This window comes from Lemur catta, chromosome 3 (assembly GCF_020740605.2).
Source record: "Lemur catta isolate mLemCat1 chromosome 3, mLemCat1.pri, whole genome shotgun sequence".
Lineage (NCBI taxonomy): Eukaryota > Metazoa > Chordata > Mammalia > Primates > Lemuridae > Lemur > Lemur catta.
Genome location: NC_059130.1, coordinates 3,456,676 through 3,479,793, shown reverse-complemented (window position 1 = coordinate 3,479,793; position 23,118 = coordinate 3,456,676). Strand labels below are relative to the sequence as shown.

Genomic DNA, 23,118 nt, shown 5'->3' with positions numbered 1-23,118 from the left:
CGCCTCATATTTCAGGTCTGCGCTCTAAGATCTCTGTCCATTTCAGTTTTCCTCAAGAAATCATTTTCTAAAGTGGGGGGAGATGGGGCTGAAGGCAGGACAGGAAGGTAGAAAAGGTGATAGTGAGGATTTTCAAGAGCGCCCGGGAAAGCGATTTGAACTTGTCCCCCCCCCCCGGAGGCTGGCTCCACCTCTTGACACCACTGCCAGCTGTGGGGCTCGAGTGCAGTCCCTTATAATTAGCTTAGAAAACCACGAGTGCTTATCATTGAGCATCATTCAGAAAAAATAATTATTTTAATGAGGAAAAAAGCTGTTAGAAACCAGATAATTTCAGATTTAAGAGTAAAGCTTGTTTTTCCTGCAGGAATTTAAGTAACTGTCTTTTTTAGCTACGGGTTTATCACTGTACAAAACCAGGTTTGATAAGGCCTGCCTTACTTTACTAGACAGGCTGAGAGCCAGCCTAGCACATTCTTGTCACCTTTGCCACCTGCTGCCGTGATCAACCAAGCACAAAGTTCCGTAACTATTTCTCCTTTCCGTTGTCTGAAGTGACTGGGATGTTCCCACATCTCACAAATTGTCTTCTAAATGACTATTTTCTTTTGACCACAAATGCCTGGGTCCTATCAGGTCCTTGACTCATACCAAAATGACTCTGGGAGGAAGAGTCATGGTCAGGAAGCTCAGTCTTAGGGGTCAGACTTGGAGGGTGTGGTCAACAGACTGGGTCAGCATTAAATTCTAATGGTTTAAAAAGGAAAAAAAAAGGTCCAGATTATTCTTAGAGAGCCGACTACTACTTAAGTGTATGGGCACAGAAAATGGCCAGGACTAATTTTACTAAAAGCATATAACAAAAAAGACACGAGTTCATCATCCTTTCATTTTAAAAGAAATTTATGAAAACAGAATACTAAATTCTCTTTTCTATCCATTAACTTGTTAGCATGTTTTCCCCTCATTTTAAATTCATATCCCTTGATAGATGTCCTTCGTGTGATTTTGGCAATGCACCACTCCTGAGGGCATCCAGAACACAACTCCTCGAGGAAAAGAGCCGTCTGTGCCAGACCTGCCTCACCTGTAAAGGCCCCTAAACCCACACACACCCTCTTCCCTTTGTCTGCAGAGACACCAACGTTACTTATACTGCATCCCACAAACAATTACCTGATTCAAGGGTGTAATATGCTGATACCAAACTGGATGGAGAAGAAAGTGTAGACAATAGCTTGAAATGTAACTTTTCACAATGCTAACAAACAGGTCATTAAATAAAACTGCCATGGCCTGTTGTCTTTATTATCAAAGTTTATTGTTGGGGTCAGTTCCTATCTACTAGGGAGTACAACTATGTCTCAATATGTGCTATAGTAACTCTAGGGTAATAGCCATTCTGCAAAATAGTTGTACTGGGGCTCTGTTAGGCATAGATCACAACTAAGTCAGTGGAAGAATGAGCCCAGAAAAGCCCTGACAGTAGAGCCATTACTCTAGGAAAGTTCCAGTGCTGTGCAACCTGTAAGGCATCATCTCTCAGCTGATGATGAGGCTCACGGAGGTGTTGGTGGAATGAAACAGGAGTTGAACCCATTTTCTACTCTTCTTGGCAGGATAACTATGGCTCCGAGGCAGGAACCGAAAATCTTGTCAAATCTTTTAAGCTCCCAAAGCAAGTGAAATAATACATGAAGAAAGGGCCAGTAACTAGGACAGTAAACGAAAAATTGGGTAGAATTGCAGGGAACAGAGACTTCTGGAATGGAGTAGCTGGGTTCAGATGGCATTTGAGATGACCAGGAATGCAGTAGAGGTAAAAGCAACTGGCGAAACAAGCCAAATACTGAAAGTTATTCAGATACTAGAAATTAAGTGAAATTTCCCCCCTTTAGGGGTAAGAGTAGTTTAAAAAGATCAGAAAGATGAATCACTAACAGGAATATGAGTACCTGAGTAGAAACGGATGTTTCAAGATGCCAAAGAGTTTGTAATATACAGATAAGCTAAGTCTCCAGGAAGGAAAAGTGGTTACAGCAGCCTGTTGGCCAGATTTGACACAGGAATGACGTTTCTAGCAATGGCTTTTTCTATGAGGTTCTGGCATATTTTTTGTAGCACAGATAGCTTTCAAGGAATGTTTTCATAACACCCAACTTATGTGGGAATGCAAATTACTATCATGTAAAAATCTGACGACCTAGAAGATTTGAAGTCTCGAAACAGCCGTGGCTAAAGACTCGAGCCCTCCCACTACCCTTGTGATAAAAAATTAAAGAAATTAACAAAACAAGTATCAGTCAGTGGGCCTTGTACCATGTAGACAAGCAGATAATTTATAGTGACTTTTTCTGTAGGCAGCCTGAGAAACAGAAGACCTTGTGTGCTAATTCCTGCCCTGTCATTAAATATAATAATGAAAAAAATAGGGCCATTAAATGAGACCCTAAAAAAGTCTAGCTGCCAACCAGACTGGGAAGATAAATAAAACAGCATATTTTATTTTAACCTATATCTTCCACACTAACCTAGTTTGTCTATAGAAAAGCCATCTGCTGGCACCAGGCCAGTATGTCTATGTCTTAATTTTGTTATCATTAGTATCTCATTTTTTCCAAAAGAGGAAATGTGTTAAGTAGCAGGTACATATAAGTGACACATTTCTACAAAGCCTTCTCTGTAGTCTCGACCTGTGTGGGTCTACTTTTGGAAGCATTTTCAAAGGCAGAATAAAACATTTCCTTGAGGTTTTATCCATAGAAAGGACACTATTGGAGTTGTGCCTGTATGCCGAGTCTCTTGTTGGTGTTGAACAAATGGTCTCTTCTCCAGGAAATACCTTTGTTCGTTTCGTATTTACAGGTTTCTTTTGATGGACAGATGGAGTAATCTCCAAAACAAGAGATGGAGCAGAAGCAGTTTCTTTTCTAATCATGTCTCTGATGAAATTAAGAGTCCCAGACTTTTCTGACACCTCAGGGTGTGCTCAGGCCCCGTGGCCTTTTCCTGCTCTTCACTGTGCATCCATATTTTCGGGAATAATCTTCTCAAGAATTCTCCCCAACTGTTTCAATCACAGTTCCACTTGCTGGAAAACAGAGAGAACCTAAGTGTGAATTAACCCTTGGAATTCTGGATATCTTCTTAACTTTTCACAAACACAGTAATTCCTTTAGTCAGATTTCCAAATAGATGACAAGAGGCAGCTTTGTGCCCACACATCTCCTAAATCTCTCTTTCACCACAAATCCATCTACTTCCATCACTTCCTCAGCAGCTGCAGAGAATCGTGGCGGTCTACAAGAGCAAAAGCTCACGACTGATAACAGAAGTAAATGCCACGCAGATAGCTGCAGCTTAGCATAGCTTTTCCCCCTTTCCTCATCTGCCAGTTTTTAATCAAGTCCCTGAGGTAGCAAAAGTAGAAAATTAAAAATGCACAAAAATATAACCTAACAAGGACAGGGAAAAGCAAAAGGTAAGCGAGAAAAAGATAAAAACTCACTGTAGGTCAAGTTTGGTATCCAGTGGAGGCAGTAAAAGGGTCAGTAGAAAAGGGAGGCTGAATTCATGGGATTTTTCAACAAGTGGGGGACATATGGGGGAAAAAAGCAATTTTGGTGATGTTGAATGTAATAATAAGAACTTCTTGCTCCACTGTAATTCCAGATCTCAGGATTTACAGTGGGGTTCAGCGATACAAGTACAAATTGATCTGGGGGCAAGGATGGAGACAGAAGCCACTCATTGAAACGCAGAGGTACTGACACAGCATGAGGTGGGCTGAGAGATTCCCTTAGCATTTCATTTGGAGAGCAAGGAGGGCGGAAACACCTCATTATACTTTAAAAGAAAGAAAAAGAATGTGTCAAGATGGCTTCAGGTCCTTTGTAAAAGGGAGAGCTTCTTCTATTTGGCGGGGGTAGTGAGAACGAGAAGGTAAATGAGCTGTTGTGTGTGTCCCCTACTGCACATGGCTACTCCCCTCCCCTCAAGGAGTGGGGTGGTGGGGGTGGTGGCTCATTTCACCAGTGTTGTCCCTATTAGGCCCCCATTCCTCATTTCCTTTTAAACCTGCTCCTTTCCCGTACTCAGTTGAAAATTCCAAGCCTATCATCCTCAGCCTTCAAACTTTCCTCACTGGAGTTCTAGATACGCACCCTGTTTTTTTCTTTTTTTGGTGCAAAATGATTCCATTTAAAAATGTCTTCCTTCAGACATCTGCTGACCACAGGAAATTACTGTAATTGCCCACTCCATGTGAAGGTCATTATGAGACTCAGATGATGCCTTAAAAACCCTTGAACTCCCTAGGGAAAAGCATGCAGACGCTATTATTTTTATTTCCGTGGTGGGCATACTACAGACCACCCAAGGACTGCGACCTGAGGACACAGTATGAAGGCACACTGAGTGCTCGCCCTAGGTCAGGGTCCTGCAGGCCAGTGAGCGTAAGTACAACTGTTGCAAGTGTATCAGGCACCCACCGATTGGCCTAAATGTTCAGCATAATTTATAAGGGTCAGAAGAAAGTTGGCTTTTCAGATAAAACTGTGTGTGACCTGAGCACTGTCAGATGATGCTCCTTCAGGCCCAAATAATTTCTTTCGACCTTACAGCTCTCAGATTAAATGTTCCAGAAGCTCACTCTTTGTTCATTTTATGTATTACACAAGTGCTTCTGGGTCCAGACTGCAGACCAAAATACACACGAAGGTTAAGCAATAAAAGTTTCATATAGAGGAGAAAATTCTAATGGCCTCTTATCTACACTACTGCTCTGTAGTCTCTAAAAGAACCTGAAAGCAGGGCTGGGCGTGGTGGCTCACACCTGTAATCCTAGCACTCTGGGAGGCCAAGGCGGGAGGATTGCTTGAGGTCAGGAGTTCAAGACCAGCCTGACTAAGAGCGACACCCCGTCTCTACTAAAAATAGAAAAAATTAGCCGGGCATGGTGGCGCATGCCTGTAGTCCCAGTTACTCGGGAGGCTGAGGCAGGAGGATCACTTGAGCCCAGGAGTTTGAGGTTGCTGTGAGCTAGACATGCCATGGCACTCCAGCCTGGGTGACAGTGTGAGACTGTCTCAAAAAAAAAAAAAAAAAAAAAAAACCTTGAAAAAAGTAATGGAAAGAAAAATGTGTTTGCAGAACAAACACGTCAACCAGCAAGGCACTGAGCACGTACTCCTGACCATTACCTTTAACTTTCCCTTCAGTTGCCCTCAGTCATGCTTTCACTGTCACACTCTTTTGGTGGCTCTCCTCCTCCTGGCAACTCGCTTTCGATTTCCCACAGGACATCGTCTTCCTCCTCCAAGTTGCTGGAGATGTGGCACTTCTTGAAGCCCTGGACAATGGATTCGCTTGGGATGTTATTCCACGCGACCATGACCCACTCCAGAAAGAGGCCCAGGGGCGGCTTCTTGGCATTCCCGGTGGGGCTCAGCGCCAGGTTCCCGGCCAGAAGCCAGTTGGAGTACTGAGCCCGCACGCTGTCGTTCAGCGGCTTGTAGACCACCACATCCAGCACCTGGAGCTGCGAGGTCAGGCCCCCCGGGATGATCACCATGTCGGTGTTCATGCTGTCCATGGAGTTCTTCACGGAGTCGGTGGCGTGGCCCCGGAAGCCATTCAAGATGAGCATCCCTCGCTGCTTGGGCGCCGCGCCGGGCCTCCGTCTCCACACCACTTCCAGCCAGTCCTGCATCAAGTCCTCCGTCATCCAGCCGTACCGGTGGCAACGGATCTCCATCCCGCTGGGGAACTTCCCAGGGGGGATGTACGTCCCCCTCAGAATGATGTACGGAGGCAACTTCCTCCCATCGGCCAGGACGCCAAGCATCGCCGTGATTTTCAGTTTTTCCCTGCCGGGCGTCTTGACCAAGACAGGCTTTTCGCCCTGGTTGTCAACAGTCACCCTCGATGGCACCTCTAGACAGATGGGCGTCTCGTCTGCGTTCCCCATCTGAGCCACCTGGTAGTCATGCGCCCGGCGCAGAGCCAGCACGCTGCGCTGGTACGAGACGAGCTTCTCAGTCAGGTCCTCGGGCAGGTGCTGGGGGACGGGCACCTTGTGCCTCAGAGACAGGTCGTACCTCCTCATCATCCTCCGACACCAGCCCAAGCTTGCCTTGAACCCCTTCTCCGGAATGTTCATCTCCTGGGCGATTTCGAGGGCTTTGAGCTGCATGGCCTCCCTGGTGATGGGGTCCCCTTTGGCCTGCATGTAGCGGACGTACTCGGCCACACGCTGGTCCACCAGGGCAAACCTCCCGTTCTTGGGCCCTCGGAATGCCCGGCGCATGGCGTGGGCGTTCTGGAGCTGCGGCTTCACTTTGCGCCAGTCTCGAACGTTCTTTTCCAACACCCCAAACTGCTTGGCAGCCTGGCAGTTGTTGGTGCTCTCGGCGTATTCCACCACCATTAACTTGAACCCTGCGTCGTAACTGCGGCGCATGCCCCGGCTGAACTGAAACTTCCCGGCGATGTCGTCCGCAGACAGGTCGTACCCTGGGAAGCCCATGGTCACGTAGAAGGGGTACCCCTCGCTCCACTCGGGCAGCTCCGTGAAGTCCCGGGGCAGGCGGAGGCCCAAGCTGTCCAGGTGCTGAGGCTGAGGAAAGTGGGCGGCAGCGTTCACCGGGCTGGCCCACTCCGGGGGCTTCACGTCCGACTCTTCATTTTCTGGGAGACAACAGGGAGGGGCAAAAATAACGCTAGTAAGTAAAATGGTTTATACCCTAACTCTTTGGGTTGAAAAGCAAAGAATACCTTAATCTGAGTTTCACCAAAAGTAACTTTAATAACAAATAACCATTGCCTAAGTCCTTATCCATAGGCCAGATACTGACATGGATCACCCACTTCTAATCCTCTCAATAACTGCATCACTGTTCCTCCTTTGCAGATGAGGAAAGGGATGGGACAGAGGTGACATAATGCATGGAGGTAGCCACACTAGAAAGAGGCAGAGCTGGGAACTCAACACAGGCACTAAATAATTTAGGGGCCACATTTAGGTCAAAATAATTTTTATGTGAATGAGAAGCCAAATGTAACTCATTCTGCCACATAATATTACAGAAATCTGGGTGCTGTCATGGGCTGAATCTCATCTCCTGAACCAAGAAAACCCACAGGAAAAACCACACTCAACAAAATTAAGCTTGTAAGGCAGAAAATTAGTTCTTGCACACCAACGTTAGAACTGGGTTTCACTGTATGTTTATATTTAGAAGGTGGCCACAGAAGTTGGATATGATTTGGGGAAATTTCACCAAAACTAAAATGCCATCAGTTGTAGAATGCACCATTACGTGCCATTAAGGAAGGAAAAAAAATGCCACTAAGGAAGCTATGACAAGCCACTGACTTTAAGAGGCATTCCAGTTTCAGAGATGGTGAAGTGGTGGCGGAAAAAACATATCCTAGAGTCAGTGAAATATGGCATTTTAAACTCTTACCTCTAGAGAAAATAAAAATAAAGCTATTCTGGCTGTCTGGGAGCTATGCTGTATTTACTTGACTGCTACGTTGCTAACCATTTTTCTCGATAAAGGAGTAAGTGCTTCTTAGACGTATTTGCTCCAGTGTGCACTATGGCTGCTATTGATTTTTCCATCCAGTGTGAAATGGACAGAAAGCCAGCTAACTCAGAGTGTGCAGGGGCATGTGCTGCGCTGGGATGGCCCAGCTCACCCTGGATGTGCGCTGGGCCAAGTGCTGTACAAGCCTCATTCCAGTTCATCCACGTACAAGGTCGCGCATCAAGCCTTACTCCCCAGAGCCGACGGAGGAAGAGATGGAAGCTCAGAGGTGACAGAAGTTGCCTAAGGTCACACAGTTAACGCCGGGAAGAGGGGGATTTTTAAACTCCAGAGCTCATCTTTCTACCTCACTCTTCAGAATGTGTTTATACATAGAAACTGAAAACCCAGCTTCACAGTGTTCCCCTGTGGATGGATGCTGAATTGGTCTGTTCACGGTACCTGCAAAGGTTCCTCCTCCTTGGAGCTGCCACTCATCAGAATTCTGAGACTCCTCTTCCCCTTCCAACCGAGAGATCATGTCTGGCTTAGGGAATGGGAATTCTGTTGACAGGAAATAAAACAGGTAACAGCGTGAGTTACTGTCCTGGAGCACTAGCAGGAGAGCTTCACAGGACTTCAGAAACACCCTCCCTTCTTTTGTGAAAGACAAGGGGAAAGGCTCAGGGATACTTAAAGAAAAAATATGCTGGGAAAGAGGTCTTCCCAAGAGGATTTATGAATCTCTGCTAATGAGGGATGCTACCAGCAACAACAAAAACAGAACTGCATTTAGCAGCAAAGTGGGTGGATGCAGCCCCTCATCCAATGAACATTTTGGTACCTCTATGAGGAAACTGGAAAAACCCTCCGAATGGCTACATTCTGATTAGACAGATAATACCAGTCCTGGGGGAGTGGGGAGCAAACACTCTTTGGGGGCATGTCCCAAGCTTCAAAGCTGACAGGATAATAACAAGGTCTGCCTTCCCTCCTAAGGAACACAGGCCCAGACTCAGGGTGACATTTCTAAGGTTATGTTTTGTGTGTTTGTTTCAAATGCCAATGCCTGGGTCGAATGAGGGAATTTCTGAGAAGTGACACAAGTTGCTGAGTCAAAGGACACAATATTTGTACACTGCCCAAATCAAAAATAGGAAATTAAATGGCTCAGACATTGAGGAGACAGAGTCCAAGTTCAGGAGAGAGGGACACTGGATACACCAGAGAAGAGAGACATGGAAACAATTCTCTGGCCTCAGAGCTTCCAGGAGACAAAAGAAAACAAAGCTTTACCCAGGGACAGGACAGTTTCGTAATTCATCCTCATGACTTCCCGGTACAGGGCCTTTTGTTGCTCCGTCAAAACTTCCCACTCTTCATCAGAAAAATAGATGGCCACCTCGTCGAATAGGGCTGGTACCTGGAACAGTGAACAGGCCTTTCTCAGTGATGAACAGGTACGTGCGGACACAGGGTCCCAGACCAGACAGGATCCTACAGCAACCTGGGGCAGCCCTTCCTCCCGCAGGTCAGGTAAGGGGCCCCGACCCGGGGGACGGCCTGTCCACATTCACACGGCTGCTGGAGGCAAACACGGGCACGGACTTGGTCCTCCTGTGCCCTGCTGAGTTCTTACCCGTCACCACGGCAGCTGCCACCCTCAGTTCACTGATAAGGAAAGCAGCCCCTTGAGAAGAAAACTCCCTACTGCCGGATCACCCGGTTGGGGGACACTGGACATACTATCCTCACGCACTGCGGTGACAGCTGCTCACAGCTCACCCCTGACCCCAGAAATGGAAGCCACCCACACCCAGAAAAAGTGTCTCCACCCACACCTCATCCCAACCCATACCCCCACCTTCCAGTCAGACCCTCAGCCCAGGGTGCGGCGGGTTGGTTTGTAAATTCGAGTAGCATCATTGCTCCCCATGGGATCCCTGTGGTTTTCCAGGGCACTAACCCGAATGACTTGGAGTCCAAAGCCACCCAGGGAGGAACCAGCGAGAGAAGGGGCCCTGCTTGGCCTTTCCAATCCACAAGAGCACGAAGAGGAGAGAAGGGCTAATTAGAGCTTAATTTATGGAATGAGACGCCAGAGCAAACTAGTTTGCTTTGATCCCAGAGCAGGTAGGCAGAAAGCCCCAAGGACAGACTCCACCCCCCACCCCCTTCTTCCCCAGCAGGAGGGGGCTCCCCAGCAGCTAACAGCAGCTAAGCCACCCACACCAATCTCCTCTGCTTTTTAAATGACTTGCTTTTCTTTTTACTACATTTTTTTCTTTCAGTCATTAAAAATCCTGCTCCAAAGCTGATTGTATTTAGTGGTAAGAGATCAGCGGGCAGCTTGCTTCTGGATACTTTGCACACTCCCCTTCAAAGCCATTCCCCACGGCTGTATCTTGGGGCCGGGTGATCATGATACTGCTTTTCCTCGGCTTAGAAAATAGGCGTCTGCACAGCCTGCAGCCCGCCCAGGCGCCGGGCCCTCAGTCACTGGGCTACACCGGCCTCTCCGCCCTCACCCGCTCACTCTCGCCCGCCCCACAGCCCCTGCGCGCACCTACTAGGAAAAGCCCTGTGACTGCTTCATTTATTTCCCCCCAACAACCCTGGGGGGAGCAGAGATGCCCCCACTTAATCAAGGAGGAAATGGGCTCAGAGAGGACTCATTTGCAGGCTAAGGTCACCCAGCCAGGAAGCGGCAGTGTTGCGGTTTAGATCCGGCACTGTCTGACGCCAAGGCTCTGGCTATCCAGAGAACAGAGCTGTCCCCCTGAGGATTAACCTTCGACCCTCCCGCACCTGTGTGCTCACCTGTACTCAGCTGCTTGCAGTTCCTGAACAAACCGTCCCCCGGCACCTTGACCCCTTGGCCCACATTCTCCCTGGGCCTCCCCGTTCCTGGCCTGGCTGACACCCACCCATCTTCCAAGACAGCACAGACGACCTGCCCCTCAGGGAGCCCACTCTGTCCCATGCCGTGAGCACACCCATGTTCCCGTGATGCCCTGGGCTCAACACTATGGTGGCACTTGTCACACTGCAGTATTCCTTAGGTTTACTCGTCTGCTCCCTGCACTAGGGTATGAACTCGTTCAGGACAGAACCTGTGCTTACCCCTTTTTGCTTCCCTAAGCCCAGGGCACCTGCTGTAGCTAGCAGCCACTTAAAAATGTGTTTTTGAACAAACGATCTAGGCGAATCATCTCTGGATCTCCCTTCTTTTGTTCCACTTGGAACAGTTTCAGAGAATCATGAGATTTTAACTGTCATAAAGCCGAGCCTACTCTTTGGAGTAAGAATGGACGAAAATCACCAAGTGTGAAATACTAGGAGGTAAAAACGGCTTGGTTTCCAGGCTTTCTGCAGACATCCTCAACCTGGAAAGCCAGTCAGCCCCGGAATTTTCCAGCCCACTCCCTTCCCACTTCCCAGGCCTTTAAACAACTCTCCCTTTGGCCTCTTTTCTCCCTAGAAAGTTCCAGATCTAGGCCATACCTATTTATAGTCCCTTTCCCTTTGCTGATAAAACGGGACACAGGACTGGCTGTGCGCGTCATTCCAGAGGGGCTAGCAATACTCCCAGGGGTAACAGGTTCTCGCCTGGGGAAAACATTAGGTGTGAGGAGCCTTGCAGTTGTGAGAAGGCCAGAGGCCGGTGCGGGACTCATCTCCTCCTATTCGTGACGGAGCCACGGAGCATCTTCAAACAAGCTCGCATTATGCTCCAGCGGCACAGTGCAGCGGCTCAGAAATCCTCCTCCCAGCAACCCTCTGTGGGGAGGGAGCAAGCCTCCGGCCAGGCCCTGCTGAGCTGGCCTCCCCGCGCTCCACAGAGGCCTTTTATCTGGCCGAACACACCAGAAGGTAAACAGGGCCAGCCCTGAGCAAAACTGACAAGTCAGGCAGTCTGGGTACAACCTCAGACACCCTTTCTTGGCCTTGCAGGTAGGGGCCCCCCTCCCTGCCCTCAGAAGATCAAGGCCGCATTGGGTAGGTGTGCTTCCTCTAGCTTGTATGCCCTGCCCTGCCCTGCCCTGCCCGGGCCTCTCTGGAAGGGTGACCGTTGCAAAGTGCTTACACCATGCACAGGCTCACTGAAGGCTCACAGCCACCCGGCACAGGTGGCAGGGACCGCAGGGGAATGATTGTACGGGTGCACGGATGGGGCACCTGCTGTGTGCCAGGCACGGTGTAGGCACTCCCGCCTACAGACATACATCCGCTCATCGAATCCCTTAAACAAGCTAGGGACAGACGGATTGCTACCGACTTCTATGCGTAAGGAAACAGAGTGGTTAAGCAGCTTGCCCAAGGTCACAGCTAGAAAGTCTGACTCCAAAGCCTGTCCTTTCTCAGCAGGCCACTTAATCTTAGCATGGTGGCTTAGACAGCCTGGGGCTTCCCTTAGAAAGATGGGCTGAGGACTCACTCCTCACAGCGAAGGAGAGCTCACACCAAGCCCTCCTGGCAGGCCCTGGCCCCTGGCCTGGCCTCCTTCTACGTATCCCCTTCCACTCCCCGCTGTGCACGTCAGGTTCCAGCTGCAGGCGCTGCTCCTGACTCTGCACACGGGCTCCTCGCCCTCGCTGCTCGCGCTGTCCTCTGGCCCGGAGTGCAAACCCCTCCCTCCCTCGGCTGCTTCCACTCATGACTAAGACTCAGTTCAAAGTACATTTTTTTTCTCTTTTCTATGTGAAATTGTATTTCTACTCCAATTCTATGGTAGTTTAGCTTAATATACAGCACAGTTCTTATGCTTAGAAAGCTTTTATTGATCACCCTAACATAATTCTCTACAACCGAAACACATATTTAAAAACAGACTCAATTCTTTTCTTCCCCTAATTTAATGCTCTAGAGCAGGGTTTCTCAACCTCAGCCCAATTGACATTTTGGGCCAGACAATTCTTTGTTGCGTGTGTGTGTGTGGGAGGGGATCCTGTGCCTTGTAAACGTTTAGCAGCATCCCTGGCTTCTATCCACTAGATGCCAGTAGGATCTGCCACCCGCAACCCCTACCCAAGTCATGAATGACAACCCGAAGTGTCTTTAGATATTGCTGAATGTCCAGGCCGGGGGAAGGAGGGCAAAACCACTCACTGCTCAAGACCAGGCCTTGCCCAGGAAGCCCCCTGAGTTCTCCAGCCTGGATCAGGCCTCCCCACCTTGGCCGACCTCCACCACTGCCTCTGCCCACTGCACTCACTGTGGTGTTTCCCTCTCTGTCTCACTCACGAGACTAGAACTCCACAAGGACAGGATCCTGTCTTTACACCCAGCACTGCGCTCTGTAACCTTGGAGATGGAGGACAGATGCCTGGAGGCCACAAATGCCAAATCCCCAGCCCCAGGAAGCAGCCCGGCCCCTCCAGCTCCTCTGGTTACTTCCTTCTTGCCCAGCCAAGCACGGTCTTCACCTTGCTCCTTTCTCCTTGTCCCAACGTATTCACTTTTACTGCATCCGTTTTCCAAGGTTCTCCACTCCAACTAGATGTTCTGGGCTGGCCAGTTTAGCCTCAAAGCCCGGGATTTCTACTGCCTTGATGACTCGCTCCAGGCTAGATGGTCCTGACACCTGCCCAGATCAGAGCCGAGGAGGAGGATGGGATGGGCAAGGAACACTGATCACACCAATGCAGCGTGGCCTCCACAGCCAGACTGGCAAACCCAGAGCCTGGGGCTGCGTTGTGCTGTATTTTTTTTTAAATTGAGGTATAATATACATACAGCAAAAGGCATTACTTTGAAGAGTACAGCTCAGGGAGCCTGCTTTTAAGAATAAATGTCTGTGTACATGTGTATCTTGGGGTGAAGCAGATAAACTTTCTGCACCCCAGTTCCCTAATGTGCGAGGGGGTCTGGACTGAACAATTTGGAAGTACCATGGTTCTATGGATAGCGACTCTCCTTGGATATTACGTATACTGATAATGTTTATGGACAGTTGAAAACTAGGCAGAGAAAACAATGCCAATTTGTTGCCTCAAATGTTTATCATTCATGCCTAATCACTGTGAAGTCCAGTAACTACTGTGACTGAGTATATGTAACTATAAATATCTGTTGCATTTACATTGGTGTAGTTTACCTCCATCCCACTACTCTGTCTGAATATGCTAAATCTCCGTATTCCCCGCTGCCTACCGTTTCAGTCCAGGTCAGGAGGACCTGCAGTTGTCTCGCGTGAACTCCGATTAAGAGGTACTCGTGCAGAACCAACCGGCCTAACTCTCTTCATGTCAGCTCCGCGACCCGAGTCTTACCTAAAATGGTTCCCTTCAACCAGCAGTCAGTCAGCAAACATTTATTTGGTGCCTACAGTGTACCTGGTATCGAGCAGGGTGTAGGCAAAATGTGGGAAGGAGAGAGACAAGGTCTTGGCTTCTAGGACTTCCACATTAAGGATGACAAGCTCCATGGCTGAAGGGACTGTTCCCATAACCACCTCCTCCATTCTCTGCACTGCCTTTTAAAGCCACAGGGCTGTTTTCTCAGGAATGCAAACACACCGTGGCTGGGCTGGGCTATTTTTACTTCCCACGGCTGCCTGAGGAGGAGACTGAAAGCAAGGCTGGCTCCCAGGCCTGCGCGGACCCCGCGCCTTCTCACTTACCCATCCACCCTCCGAGCAGATTCGTACTTTCTGCATATCTGCGGGGCCATCCTCCAGTTCCCGGCTCTGAATCTCTTCCTCCTCTTCCTCTTCTTTCAGGGTCAAGTTGAGAGGGTAGGCTGTGGACTCCATCTCTGCAAGCAAGATTCAGTTCAGAAAAACCAGGTGTCAGCGTGACCTCTCCAAAGCCCATGAGGAGGTGGGAAGGCCCAGCCATACACAAACCTCTTTTGCCCCAAGCATGGTTCTGGCTGGACAGAAGGGAACAGAATCGGCCGGGAGGCGAGAAGGTGACATATTTAATTATGATAAGAGGGGCTGCGGGTGGGTAGATAATGTATCTGGCTGCCTTCAAATATTTAAAAGCGATCTACAGAAGAGACCAGACCGGCCTGTAGAGGCTGAAGGGCAGAACCGAGGCCAGTGCGTAAACATTCCCGGAACAGGTTTCGAACCGGCACTGACAGACAGGACTTTCTCACAGCCAGTGCGGCCCAAACAGGCATCGGAGGGAGCGAAGGCGCCTGGACACAGACAGGACACTTACTCAACTGGGTTGGTACTAGAAGGCAGTTAAGCATCAGCAGTGGTTGGCTCAGAAGGCTCATCATCTGGATTTTCCAAATTCAAAGGTTCTGTCCAAAAGCTGGTTCAGAAAATGGTCGTTCTGCCTTAAGGGACTTTGCTAAGCCGGGAGTCAGTGACACACAGTGAGGGGTACGCCTGGATACCCCCAGAGGTGCTAGGGCCCGCCCGACCGGGAGATGACTCGTCGCTCCTGGGCCGCAAATTCTCATTCGGCGGCCCCTCGGCCAGCACAATGGGCCACGCTCCTGCCTCCCAGGGGCGTGGGCGATTCCCAGGTGCGGGGCGGGGGCGCATCTTGCGGGCCGCATCCTCCCGGACTTCAAAGGAAAGATCCCTCCAGAGTTCAAAGGCAGCTTCTTCGATATTTCCGAAAGAGACGGGCGAACGCGGCAGGGGCGGGTCCGGGGCGGGCGGGACGGGCTTCGGACCCCGGCGGCGGGGCGCGCACTCAGCCGCGGCCTCCCCGCCGGCGCCGCGCGGAGGTGCCCGCGGCCAGATCGCCGCCCCGCCCGCCGCCGCCGCCGCCCCCGGGCGCGCTCGGGTGTCTCCACCATCTTGTCCCATTTCCCCTCCCCGCGGCCCCGCGCCGGGAGCGCTCCCGCCGCCCGCCGCCCGGCCCGCCTCCCCGCCGGGCCCCCGCCCGGCCCCGGCGCACCTGCCGCCCCCGGCGGGCCCGCAACAAAGGCGGCGGCGAAGGTGCAGCCTCGGCGCCCCCGCCCCCGCCGCCCTGGGCCCGGGGAGGGGCCGCGCCGCCCCCGCCCCGCCGCCCGCGCGCACTCACCGCCGGGCCGAGCGGCCGGGCCGCGGGCTGGGGACGCGAGGGCTCCGGCGCGGCGGTCACGGCGCCATCCTCTCCGCCTCTCCGGCTTCCCGTGCGCGCGGCCCCTCGGGAGGGAGCGGGCGGGACACGTGGTGGGAGGAGGAGGGTCCGGCCGGAGCTGAGGGTGTTGGGAGGCGAGGGGAGGAGCGCGGCTGATGTCAGCAGGCCTCGGCGGCGCCGGGGGACGGCGCCCGAGCGGGCTCGCGGACCCTCCTCCCGGCGCGGCTTCCGGCCGGCGTCCCCCGCCGTCCCCCGCCGGCCGCCCCGCCGGGCGCCGACTGCTTCCAGCGCCGCGTGTGACCCCGGCGGGGTGAGGCAGGAAGAGCCCGGATTTGTTTTGTAACCGAGTGTAACGTGGGTGCGCCTCCAGGTGCTCATTTGCATTCGCCGGTGGGTGCGCTGGCTTGGGTGAGCGCTCGGGGCCTTCCCTGCGTCGCTTCCAGGAAGAGCCTGAAGACGGACCGAGCCAGGCAGCGTAGGGGCATGAGGAGGGGTCTTTGGGGACGAAGGCTCTATTCTGGCAGGGTTACGTCCAGAACTTGGTAACATACATGGAGAAGGAACTTCCTGATTTTTGTAGTTGTTGCCTGTTAAATCCCCAGCATGTAAGGCGAATAGAAGGATCTTCCACCTGCAGAACGTTCAAAGGGGTTGCTCACTCGCATCTCTGTGGACGATACAGCGAAAGTGATCTGAGAAGCCCTGAAGCTCTGTCTTCTCATTCCAGAAAAAGATTTTGGATTTGCGTTTTTTGTTGGGAACTTGTTAAAGAAAAAATTACTCTGATGCTGGTTGAAAGAATAAGGAAGACTTTATTCAGGGTTATTGAGATAGGTGTCAAGATTATCACAATTGGGGAGAAAGACGGGATTCAACACAGAACACAGGAAAGACAGCTGGGAATTTACAGCCAAGAGGCAGAATGAAGAGGGTCAGTGGATGGAAAATTACCGAGAGGAAACATCTAGAGTAGAGGGATTCTGGCTAAACTGACTTAACAGGATTCTTGCGGAAGGTCTGCCAGGGTGATCAGATATCAATGATGATCAGATATCAAGGGTGGAGTCTTTTCTCTAAACTGACTTAGCAGGATTCTTGCTAAAACTGGGTTGGGCATGCAAAAGGTGGTGGTGGGGGGGGGGAGGTGTTGGCCAGGGGGCCAGGGAAGAGGCTGTTCAAGGAGAGAGTGTTTGTCAGACTTTTCAGATTATCTCTAAGACCTGAGTACCTGTTGAGAAAGATTTGTCTCTGCAACTTTTTGTGGCCGTTCCTAATTATTTATGTGTGATTTTACTTCTCTCTGCAGTGGGAAAGGCCACTGTTTGGCGTGCTCTTAATACATAAAATATAGTATGACAAACGTATCTTGGAAGTGCCATCGTGGCTGACAACCCAAGACCAGAGAAGGTCTAATGGATGGATGGAAAAGATTATTCAAATATGGGGATAGGGTTTAGAATTTTTTGTTTGTTTTAATGAACAGTTCTTTTTGTGTATAACATTAGTATTTTTAGAGCAGGGGTGACATCTTAACTGAAATTGATTGACATTCCCATCTAAACTTTCCAGAGGAAACGGCAGATTCAAATAGAAAAGTGAGGAGGGTGTCAGGAAGGAAGCAGGGTACCAGGGGTATCACTGGAATCTCAACTTCTTAGAAAAAAATAATACAGGTTATGAGATAACCACAAAGGAATATTATGTTAGGGTTTTAGTCTCTGAGAGCCTTGATGTTCTCATGCAGCTTTGGTTAGTTGTCTCTGAAAGGAAGCTAACCAACAATGACTCACCTGAATTCTTGACTTTGAACCTACAGCCTCATGGTCTCTGTTACTGTCATGGGACCCACCTTTATACAGGTCCATGATTGCTAACAAGACTTACTCTAGGAACAGAGTGCTGGTGTAGGCACAATATCCTGCAGACATATTCATGTATCAGTGGTTTTCTGAGTCATCTCACTTCTCTTTGCTTGAGTTTCCTCATCTGCAAAAAGGTACTGTCCAAGCTTTCCCTTAGCTCTGTTATTCAGAGCTTCCATTCTCCATAAGACCTCGTCTCAGTCTGAATGAGAAGTGATTGAAGCAAGTTTTTGAGACAGCGTATGACTTTGGTAATTCAGTTGGATGGATTTCTGTTAGTAGGTGGCTAACACATAGCAGCAGAACACCCATGTAATCAACATAATATTAATAGTTCTTTAATGATGGTATTGTCTGACTTCATCCTTCCTCCTCTTGGATTATTGCAGTACACAAGCCACTGGGCTTCCTAAAAGGCTCAGATTCCACAAAATACTCATTCTACACTGTAGCGTTCCTTGGTGAATACACATTTCTGACCTTCTTCATGGCCAGGTCAACATAGCTACTGGCCCATGCAGCTATTCCTCAGGGACTGTGGTAGATTAAGTTAATAGTCCCTGTGGTACTGTTATACACCATGTCTTTGCTGAGGCACCATGTGTGCAGAATGTACTTCAACACCCTTTCGCTTGGCCTGGGTATGTGTTGTGCTTAGGGCAATGGAATGCGGAGAGAATCTCTGTGTGTGAGTCCTGGGCAGAGGTCCGAAGAGGTCTCATGTTTCTACTTAGACCTCTGAAAGCCTTTGATCTCTGCTATGACAAAAGTATGCCTAAATAGTCACTGCCCCTTCAACCTGGGCATCAGAATCAGGCATTTGTTACAGAGCCATACTGGCTAACACAAAGGCCAGTGACCAGGAGAAGAGATCATTGTTTTAATGAGTTCTGAGTGTCTTGTTATATAGCATTTTTGTGGCTATAGCTAATTGAGACAGTGACAAGAGGCAACCTTGGACTTGGGGCTCCCAACATTGGCCCTCATGGGGATGCTGTGAGGTGGAAGGGGGAGAATTGACCATTTCATGGCGGATATCTTCTGGTATGTGAACAAGGAGTCCTAGATAGGCAGGGAAGGAGGAGGGAACAAATGGAGGGAAGGAGTGTCACTGCTGACTACGTCCTTCTCCTCCCTGGGATTCTGGCACTTTAGAGGAAGAGCAAGATATGACTTGAGCCGTAGAAATTACCCAGTAAAGCCTCAAATTATTCCTGGTAGATCTTGACAAAATGGTAAGGAAAACCCTGTACTGTTCTTGGAAGGGCTTAGAAGTTCCTGGAGAGGAGATATGTGTTTGATCACCTCAGATGGTTAAGGAACAGTCAGTAGTTTGTCTAGAAAAGGAAAAAGAATTATAATACTTAGTGTTGTACTAGCTACTGTAACAAACAGACTCCCAAATGCATTAAGGCTCAAACACAACAGAAATGTACTTTCCATTTATGTAACAGTACAGTGTGGGTGTTCCTGGTCTAAAGGTGACTCCCCATCCTGTGATTTAGGGAGCCATGTTCTTTCCATCGTGTGACTTTGCCGTAACCTAAGGCCTTGTGGTTTTCTTCATCCACAGAGTGAAGGGAAAAGAGAAAATGGAGAAGGCACACCTTTTCTGGGCCCTCAAGGGACACACATTTCTTATGTTCATATTGCATTGGTTGAAGCTGGGTGTGGTGAAGGGCACCTGTAGTCCCAGCGATTCAGGAGGCGGAGGCCGGAGGATCACTTGAAGTCAGGAGTTCGAGGCTGCAGTACTCTACGATCGTGCCTGTGAATAGCCACTGCACTCCAGCCTGGGCAACGTAGTGAGACCCTGTCTCTAAAAAAACAAAAAATAAAGTAAAAAACAAAAAAATTGTCACACATCCTATTGGTTAGGATCAGTTACATGGTCACACCTATATGAGAAGGGGCAGGAAAATGCAGTGCATGTCAAGCAGTCACTTCCCAGTGACAGCTCCATACACTGAAAAGAAAGCATGGATTTTTGTCTCTGCCGCAAAGATGCTTTTACTTTGAACACTTTAAATATTTCACTCCACTGTCTTCTTGCTTGTAAGGTTTTTGATGAGACATCCAATGTATTTTTTATCCTTGTTCCTCTGCAGGTAAGGTGTTTATCTTTCCTCTGACTTCAAGATTTTCTCTGTCTTTGATTTTCTGCAGTTTGGATATTGTATTAATCAGGGTTCTCTAGGGAAACAGAACCAATAGAAGACACAGATAGATACACACGCACACACACACACACACTATATATATATATATATATATATATATATATATATATGTAGAGAGAGAGAGAGAGAGATTTGTTATGGGAATTGGCTCATGTGATTATGGAGGCTAAGTCCCACAATATGGGACACAATATGCTGTCTGCAAGCTGGAGAATCAGGAAAGCTGGTGGTATAATTTAGTCTGAATGTGAAGGCCTGAGAGCTGGTTGTGTGTGTGCACACGTGTGCACGTGTGTGTGTGTGTGCACACATGTGCTGGAATAAGTCTTCAGGTTTGAAAGCCTGAGAACCAGGAGCTCTAATGTCCAAGGGCAAGACAAAATGGAAGTCCCGGCTTAAGAAGACCTTTCCTCTGCCTTTTTGTTCTATTCAAGTCCTCAACAGATGGGATGATGCCTGCTTACATTGGTGAGGGCAGATTCAAATACTCATCTCTTCTGGAAACACCATCACAGACACACCCAGAAATGATGTTTTACCAGCTATCTGGGCATCCCTTAGCCCAGTCAAGTTGACACATAAAATTAACCATCATAGGTATGATATTTCTAGGTGTGATTTTTTTTTTTTTTATCCTACTTGGTGTTCTGTGAGTTTCCTGAATCTGTGGTTTAGTGTCAGTCATTACTTTTGGAAAATTCTCAGCTATTATTATTTCAGATATTTCTTTTGGTTTTCTCTCTCTCTTTCCTTTTGGTATTTCCATTATGTGTATATTATACCTTTTATAATTTTCCCACAGTTCCGTTTTTTTTTTCTGTTTTGTTTAAAAAATTTTTTTCTTCTTGGCTTTTCATTCTAGGAAGTTTCTATTGACATATCTTCAAGCTCACTGATTCTTCCTTTGACTCTGTCTAATCTACTGATGAGCCCATCAAAAGCATTATTTATTTCTGTTATGTTGTTTTGATTCTTAGAATTGCCTCTTTCTCTGAGTTTCCATCTCTCTGTTGAGATTACCCATTAGTTCTTCCATTTTGTTCACTTTTCCTGTTAGAGCCCTTAGCATATTAATCAGTTATTTTAAATCTCAAGTTTGATAATTCCCAAATCGCTGCCATATCTGAGTCTGGCTCTGATGTCGGCTTTATCTCTTCAAACTGTGTTTTTTGCCTTTTAGCATGCCTTGCAATTTTTTGTTGAAAGCTAGACATGATCTATTTAGTAAAAGGAACTGAGATAAATAGGCCTCCAGTGTGAGGTTTTATGTATTTTGGCTGGGAGTCAGGCTGTATTTACTGTTTGCTGTACCTGTGGTGTCAGAGGCTAAAATTTCCTTATGTGTTTTTGTCTCCCCCGTTGTCTTTGGATTTCCCTAGAGACTCTTTCCTAAATAGAGTCTGAGGCTTGCAGTTCTTTTAGCTGTAAGCCCCTGTTGTTAGAGCCTGATGGATGTGGTGTTAAGATTTGGAAGGAAGAGAAGCATTCTATGATCTGATGATGAGGTCTCAGTCTTTCAGTGAGCCTGTGTCCCTGAGCGTGGGCCTTCACAAGTGCTTCTCAGCTTCCCTCTCCCTCTGCCTCAAGTGAGACAGGAAGAAGGGTCTGGAATTAGGTATTTCCCTTCCCCAGGTCTATTAGACTCTGGTAAAACCCAAGCTGGTTGGGCTCTGATAAAATAGTTTCCCTTGGCCAGGTGTGGTGGCTCACACCTGTGATCCACTTTGGGAGGCCAAAGTGAGGATTTCTTGAGGCCAGGAGTTTGAGACCAACTTAGGCAACATATTGAGATCCTGCCTCTACAAAGGATAATAATTTAACACATTAACTGCCATGTGAGTTGTGTTTAACTCACGCTAGTTTTGAGCCTGGGGCCTTGTGAAGCATATGTAACTCACATGTCTCTTCACCTTGGGAACCATGAGAACATTTTTCAAGTTGGATATAACTCGTGCACAGAAAACAATAAAAAATAACAAATTTTTCCCTAAATTAGATAGGGCCGTTTTATTTTCAAAGTTTTTATTCTATTTTCATAATAAAACACTGTGGCCCCAAGGAAAAAAAATTTTTTTCTAGTGTGACAGTCAGTGCATTAAAAAAAATTAGCTGGGCATGGTGGCATGCACCTATAGTCCCAGCTATTCAGGAGGCTGAGGCGGGAGAATCATTAGAGCCTGGGAGATTGAGGTTGCAGTGAGCGACATTAGTGCCACCGCATTCCAGCTTGGACAATAGCGTGAGACCCTGTCCCCCCCCCAAAAAAGCTTCCCTTGAGGGCAGGCTTTTGTTAAGAACGGAATGCTCTGGGCTTATTTCAAAATGGCTATTTGTCCCCCTCCCTTTGCCAGAAGCATTAGGGGAATTTTCTCTGATTTTCAGCCTGAGAACCTGGAGGTGAAACTTCTGAATGTGTGGGGGCTCCGCTAAGGCTGCCCCCAGGGTTACTCGCAGGCTGGTCCACACCGAGCCTCTGACAATGTCCCTACCGAATGGGCTCCAGCGGCTGGCGTCTGCTCCTGGAAGCCATGATTCTCCGTATTCATCTGGCTCTCTACTTTTTAGGGCAGCACCTTGTCCTGTGACCTCGATTTTCTGATGGATCTAAAAAGAGTTGTCAATTTTCAGTTTGTTCAGCTTTTCTTCTTTTGAGGACAGGAGTGACCACTTCTAACCTCTTTATGTGTTTGGACTGGAAACTGCTTTTCTTTTTAGAAAAAAATAATTGTTTTACTCATGGAAAAGAATAAAAATCACTTGAAATTCTTGTCATATGCATGTAACTAATGAATATGGTTGTTTCTTAGGAAAATCTGCAGGAATAATATTAAAATGTAGCTCAGTGAAGATGACCAAGTAAGGTAATAAATGGTTAAATTCTTATATTTATCCCTCAGGTGTCCAAGTCTTTTTTTTTGTTTTTTTTTTTGAGACAGAGTCTCGCTCTGTTGCCCAGGCTAGAGTGCCGTGGCGTCAGTCTAGCTCGCAGCAACCTCAAACTCCTGGGCTCAAGCGATCCTCCTGCCTCAGTCTCCCGAGTAGCATGCGCCACCATGCCCGGCTAATTTTTTCTATGTATATTTTAGTTGTCCAGATAATTTCTTTCTATTTTTAGTAGAGACAGGGTCTCGCTCTTGCTCAGGCTGGTCTCGAACTCCTGACCTTGAGCAATCCTCCCTCCTTGGCCTCCCAGAGTGCTCGGATTACAGGTGTGAGCCACCGCGCCCGGCCTCCAAGTCTTGATCTAAGGAGTGAATTTGAGATTTTGGAAGAGTAGCTGGAAGCTTATTTTTTGTTCAGTCTTCTCAGGGTATCATTGCTCCTGGCCTGGCTTTTGCTAAGACATAGAAAGCAGACAGTTCTCTAATGAAAGCTCAAGATGTTGGTGTCTTATATTGCCCACTGGAAGATTTTCGAATGCTTTGGAATCCACTTTAGCAGGGGAGGAGTTGATGTCCAACTACAAAATTTCAAAAATTAAGTGGCCTGGATAGAAAGGCATCTGTAGAGAAAGTCA

At 48.4% G+C, this 23,118-nt stretch overlaps 1 protein-coding gene across 3 annotated transcripts; it reads right to left on the bottom strand.

Annotated features, from left to right (window-relative positions):
* Positions 1 to 1,299: 1,299 nt before the first annotated feature.
* POGK (pogo transposable element derived with KRAB domain) lies at positions 1,300 to 15,787 on the bottom strand. 3 transcript variants are annotated; one of them, XM_045546610.1, is made up of 7 exons: positions 15,521 to 15,787; positions 14,699 to 14,797; positions 14,152 to 14,285; positions 8,826 to 8,952; positions 7,992 to 8,093; positions 5,202 to 6,687; positions 1,300 to 3,091 (listed from the first exon to the last, which is right to left on the bottom strand). In XM_045546610.1, exons 2-6 carry the CDS (start codon positions 14,760 to 14,762, stop codon positions 5,216 to 5,218), a joined length of 1,899 nt encoding a protein of 632 aa, XP_045402566.1. In that variant the 5' UTR covers positions 14,763 to 14,797; positions 15,521 to 15,787; the 3' UTR covers positions 1,300 to 3,091; positions 5,202 to 5,215. The 3 variants fall into 3 exon arrangements, with proteins under 3 accessions (XP_045402566.1, XP_045402568.1, XP_045402567.1); XM_045546612.1 differs by lacking the exon at positions 14,699 to 14,797; XM_045546611.1 differs by lacking the exon at positions 15,521 to 15,787 and having other exon boundaries at positions 14,179 to 14,285; positions 14,699 to 15,167.
* Positions 15,788 to 23,118: the final 7,331 nt, after the last annotated feature.

Coding starts and splice junctions, on each gene's coding strand:
- POGK (XM_045546610.1), bottom strand. CDS start 14,762: ATGATGAGCCTTCTGAGCCAACCACTGCTGATGCTTAACTGCCTTCTA. Junction 8,094..8,825: donor CGAAACTGTCCTGTCCCTGG/GTAAAGCTTTGT, acceptor TCCTGTCAACAG/AATTCCCATTCCCTAAGCCA. Junction 6,688..7,991: donor AGGAGGAGGAACCTTTGCAG/GTACCGTGAACA, acceptor GTTGTCTCCCAG/AAAATGAAGAGTCGGACGTG.